This window comes from Geospiza fortis, unplaced genomic scaffold (assembly GCF_000277835.1).
Source record: "Geospiza fortis unplaced genomic scaffold, GeoFor_1.0 scaffold171, whole genome shotgun sequence".
Lineage (NCBI taxonomy): Eukaryota > Metazoa > Chordata > Aves > Passeriformes > Thraupidae > Geospiza > Geospiza fortis.
Window position 1 is genome coordinate 1,396,062 of NW_005054313.1, and position 5,105 is coordinate 1,401,166.

Here is a 5,105-nt window from a genome sequence, read left to right on the forward strand (position 1 = left end):
TTAAATACACCAGATAACAGCTGTAAGCATCACTGCTAATAGCCAGCAAGAAATTAAAATGCAAAGTCAGGAAAAGGACCCAATGTATCAATTAATTAATTCAACAGCAAAACTCTGTTCTGTAGAGGTAACATTGTGCGTCTGCTCCCAGCAGCAAGAAGCTGAACAGCAGGAAAGACACTAAAAAATTGTTTATTTGTTTCTGAACTCTTGCTGCAGGAGCCAGAGAGCTTTGGCTCCATGCTGGAGCTGTCCTGGAATGGAACCAAAGAAATCCCTCTTGGCAGTGGGCAGTCTCGGAAGTTCCTGCAGGATGGAGATGAAGTCATTCTGACAGGTAATGGCTGGAGAGCTGCTCTGGCACTGCAGCAAGGACACATCTCCATAGGCTCAGCCCAGCAGGACAGCCCCTGGTGTGGAGCTGGGCTATTCTCTACATGCCTGCCATGCAAGCACAGTTGTTTCCATGCTACCTGTGAGGAGGCTCAAGCTGTGGATGGAAATTTCCCTGCCATAAATGCTTTCTAGAACAGATTATTTGCTTTGCTAAGTCCCTGATGCTCTTGCTATGCCAGTGTGTGAGCACCAAGGAGATGATGGAGGTAAGTTTGCTTTATGGGTAAAAATACCCCAGGACTAGGAGCAGTTGATTAATTGTTTCCACCACAGTACAAGTTTGCATGTGGAGCAGAGCTTGGCAAATGCTAAAAAAAATTATTTTTCAAATAATATTTCATTTGTAACCTAGGCCTGTTCAGTGAAGTGTGTTGCAAATCAAGTATGTGGGAAACAGCATGGAACCTTCTGGAGCAGCTGATCAGCTCCCCTCTGAAAAGGGCTCTGCTTGAGGCCTGTTTCATGCTGAGACATGGTTTTAGTTTTCATCTTGATAATCTAAGGATTTTATGAATTTAATTTTACCACAGTGTTTTGTGATCTAAATCCCACTCTTACTTCATTTTAACCCAAAGCCTTGTGCAAAACAAATCTGTTTTTTCCTTTCCTCTCATCTTTGGGGTGCAAATATTTGGCAAGAACAGCCATGGGAAACTTTTGTTTCGAGCCTGCAATGTCTTTGCTGTGTGACCTGCTGGGATTTTAGGGAATGTCCTGGGGGATGCTGTGTGTCACAGCTGAGACCCAGCCAGCGCCACCCCTGGCTGGGAGCAGTTCCATCCTGCTGATGTGATCAGAGATGTCTGCACAGGAGCACACGGCTCAGGCAATGGGGAAAGGCTTCACAGGTGTGACTGAGGGCAGGGAAAATGTGAGTGACAAACTCCTGGGCTTGTGGTGTGATGCTAATGTGTGCCTGGGCCTGCCCAACCCAACCTGGACTCTAGGATTTTTGACAAAACAGTTTAAAATTATAAACTGGTTTTCTCTGAAAAAAAAAATAAAATAAGAAAAGTCAAGAATTTTCTGTGATTAAAAAAAAAAAAATGGAATGTATGTATTCCAGTCCTCTGGCAATTCCAGTGCCTCCTGCCTGGCAGCCCATCCAGGAGCCTTGAAAATCCTGTTTCTGTGAGCTGCTGCCAGTTTGACAGAGGAAGATGCTGAGAGAACTGGAGGTTGAGGTGCACTAGAGAGAGCCACAGGTGATGAACCTGAGGAGTCCCCAGTGCCTCTGACATCCTCCAGCCCCCACCAGCCCAGTGAGTGTCCATGCTGCAACGTGGAGCCCTCTGAGGCTGCTCCCTACAGGCTCCCCCCAGATGCAGGGACCCTCCTGCAGCAATCCAGAGTGCCACACTGCCCTCCAGTCCTCAGTCTCCCTCCAGTAACTGTGCCAGGAGCCCTAAATCAGGGTACAGTGAGGGCTGATGAACATCCCTGTGGAGTTGCATGCTCCAATCCCTTTTGGCAAGGAGCCCCTCACAGTTTGGGAGCTGCTGGCATGGGGAGCCAGCCTGGGGACAAATGTGACCAGCCCAGGAGCCATGCTCCTCCTGCCCAATTAACAAGCTATGTTAATTCATTAAGTGCTTAGAATCCTGAATGTCTTTACTCTTTAAAGGTGGCAGCGTTGCTGTAAGCTGGGGAGGGCAGGGGGGCAGTGCCAGGTCAGTTGTTCTGCTGGGCTGTTTCACACTGGCACAGTCTGTGGCTGTGGCACCAGGGCATTGCAAGGAGCAGGGGCTGCTGGGGCTGTGTGGGAGCTGCTCCTGTTTATTTATTCATTTATTGATGTATGGCAGGCCCAGGGCCTTAGGGCACCCCTGGGGCAGGGCTGGTGCTGTTCCATCCCCTCCCAGGGCACTGCCATTAGCTCTTGCCAAGCGCTCAACACATCATTTCTGGTTTCCTCTTTCAGCTCTGTATTCTTACTCCCCACCTGGGACCTATTTCAGAGACTTAACACATAAAAGGAGAGAAATGTATTTCTCCCAAGAAGTGTCTCAGGGAGGGAGCCCGGCAGGGGAAGGTGGTGCTGGCAGCTGCCTGCAAAAACCCCTCAGTAGCTCCTTGGCACCCACAGAGCTCAGGCCAGGGCTGCTGGCAGCACAGGGCTGGCTTTGTTCAGTGTGCTGCTCCTTGGTGCTGCTCTAAATTGTGCCTGACAGCAGGGATAACCAAACTGGACTGAAATAATCAGCTGCTGCTCAAAGGAAAGCTGGCAATGAAGCCTAATGAGGCGAATGGAAGCTGAGCTGAGCCTTGCAGTGCCTTTTCCCACTGCTGCTAAAGGATGAGGATTACCTGGCAGGTACCAGGACGGTGTCTGTGGCTTTACACAAGCATTTAGAGACACCACTGGCCTTGGAAAGCTTCATTTCAGCTGTGAGAGCTGCGCTGTGGCTTAGGGCTGGCAGGGTCCCTCTTTGTGCTGCAGTCACTTTGGCTGCCCTGCAGCCTGAGCCCACCCTTTCTCTCCCTCAGGGGACTTTTCCACTGATCTCTGCTAAGGGTGGGAATTAGGGGCTATTCTGTTGAGCTCCTTCTTGGCTTCTTGAAGGCAGCAGCTTTTAATCACATGCAGGTGATGTATTCCATCAGGAAAATCCATCTCTAGCTATGAAATCAGTCCTTAAAATGCAGCATATGCCACTTGCCCTTCCTTTGATCAGCTGCTGTAGCAGAAGGCTACAGAATAGACTTCTCAGAGGGCCCTGCCTGTGTCCCCTGCCCTGCCCTGCTCTGCCTGAGCTTTGCTGGTGGCTGCTGTTTGTGGAGCAGCAGGAGGAGCTGCAGCATCCCTGTCCCGATGTCACCCCCTCCATCTCGCAGGAGCAGGGACACTCAGAACTGTCCCGTGGTCAGAGAGGCTGTCACAGCCCCTGAGCTCTGCAGCAGCCAGCAGAGCTCCCACCCCTCTTATGTAACACAGGATTAAACTTGGAGTCTGATGCTGGATTTCTCATGGAACTAAACCACTTGGCTTTAGCCAGTGAAACAGCTTCTGCAAGGGTAGGTGCTGCTGTTTGGGGGGGTTTAATGACTGCCTTTCTGGCTGCCAGCATCCTAACATCCCAAGAGCAGCCCTGATGCCGCAGAAAGAGAATCCAGATTTATTTGATTAATTGCAGGGCTGGGCCAGGCAGTGAATCAGTTTGCCAGGTAGATTGATGGTGCTGCAGGTTAGGTTTGAAAACAGAAATATTGCTGGCACATCTTGCTTGTTCTCTGATCAATTCACTGAACTTGCATATTGCTGTGTTTAACAGTTTGTGCTTCTTTTTTTTCCTCATATTCTTGGGCCACTTGAACTCTTCCAGGTGCTCTTTTTTCCTACCCCTCATTGCATATCTGAGATGTTTTCACTTGGTTTTAGTCTCTTTATGCCTTTATTCACTTTTATTCCTGGCAAAATCCTGCTGTCCTCACAGAACAAGCTGTGTGTTGTTTTCTGTCCCTAGGGTACTGCCAGGGCAACGGCTTCCGTGTGGGGTTTGGCCAGTGCTCAGGAAAAATCCTTCCAGCCCTGTCCAATCCATGAGGCCTGGAGTGATGTGACAGCCAAGGAGGAATCCTCCCACCTCCACCAGTCATCCTGCTTTATTCAGATTTATTATTTTTATATGAGTGATTGTAATCTTACCATTTTTAATTATCAATAAATATCTTAAAGGTGAATGTGGCTCTCCGGTGTGATAAGAAAAGGATTTCAGTGCTAGCTTAAAATTCTCAGAATATGAATAAGATGATTGAAATGGAAAATGAGATTCTTAACTCTTCTACCATATTAATGTTTTTTTCATAATTATAAAAAGAGGCTTTCAAGTAAGCTTAAATATTCAGAGTACTAGGCTGATGATAAGAGCTGAGATTCCATGCTGGCTTCCTTTTTGCAGTGTTAATATGCTGGAGGTGCAATCCTGGAGGCAAGCTGCATGTGGTTGTTAAAACTTGTAGACCTTCCTGAGCAAGAGTTGCATGCCAGTGCCCTAAAATAATTGGCAAAATAATTGGCAATAATTTCCAAAGCAGTTTGGAAATGTGACTATCAACACTACTGAAGGCAACAGGCAGGATGTCCCTGCTCCTCCTGCCCTTACACAACCAGAGCCACCTCTCCTGCCCCAGAAAGTGATTTGTTCCAGCCCAGTGATGGGGGACTGTGTTGGAGAACCCCTCAACAGGTCATGGTCATGGTCAAAAGATCACCCTTGTTCCTCCTGCCCTGTTTAGAGAAAGGAATTCCCTGTTTCTCTCTCACCCTGTGCACCAGCATCCCTTGGGCGGAGGAGAGAGGGGAATTTCCTCACTGGGGTGATCCCCAGGCACTCCCTGGTGCCAGTCACACCCTGCCACTCAACGGGGCTGTGACAAGGACACCAAGCAGGCCAAGCCCCTTCCTGCACCCTGAAAGCATCTGGTGCCACAGCATTCCCTTGCAGCAGCCAGTAAACACTGCACATGGCACTTTCCTCAAGTGTAAAGGGCATCTGCTGTCTCCTGCTGGCCTACAAATCAATTTAACTCCATGGCCCAGTGCCAAATCACATCAATTAGAGGATATTACTGACTGGAGGAGCTCAGGAGACCGGATAATGAACTGTGGTGTAGTGCAAGGGGAACTTGTTAAATATTTGCTTGGTCCTCAAAGTGAAGAACCTGACGAGGCTGCTGGCTCCATGTGGTGACAGCAGGATGAGCCTGTG

The 5,105-nt window shown here is 48.8% G+C and overlaps 1 protein-coding gene across 1 annotated transcript in view; it reads left to right on the plus strand.

Moving 5' to 3' along the window:
* FAH (fumarylacetoacetate hydrolase) overlaps positions 1-4,077 on the plus strand; it is a 16,714-nt gene extending 12,637 nt beyond the window's left edge. Inside the window, exons 13-14 of the mRNA XM_005419601.2 lie at positions 220-337; positions 3,861-4,077. Of these exons, the coding sequence (XP_005419658.1) occupies positions 220-337; positions 3,861-3,940 (198 nt within the window). The 3' untranslated portion in view covers positions 3,941-4,077. The remainder of the gene's footprint in view (positions 1-219; positions 338-3,860) is intronic.
* The last annotated feature ends 1,028 nt before the right edge of the window (positions 4,078-5,105 follow it).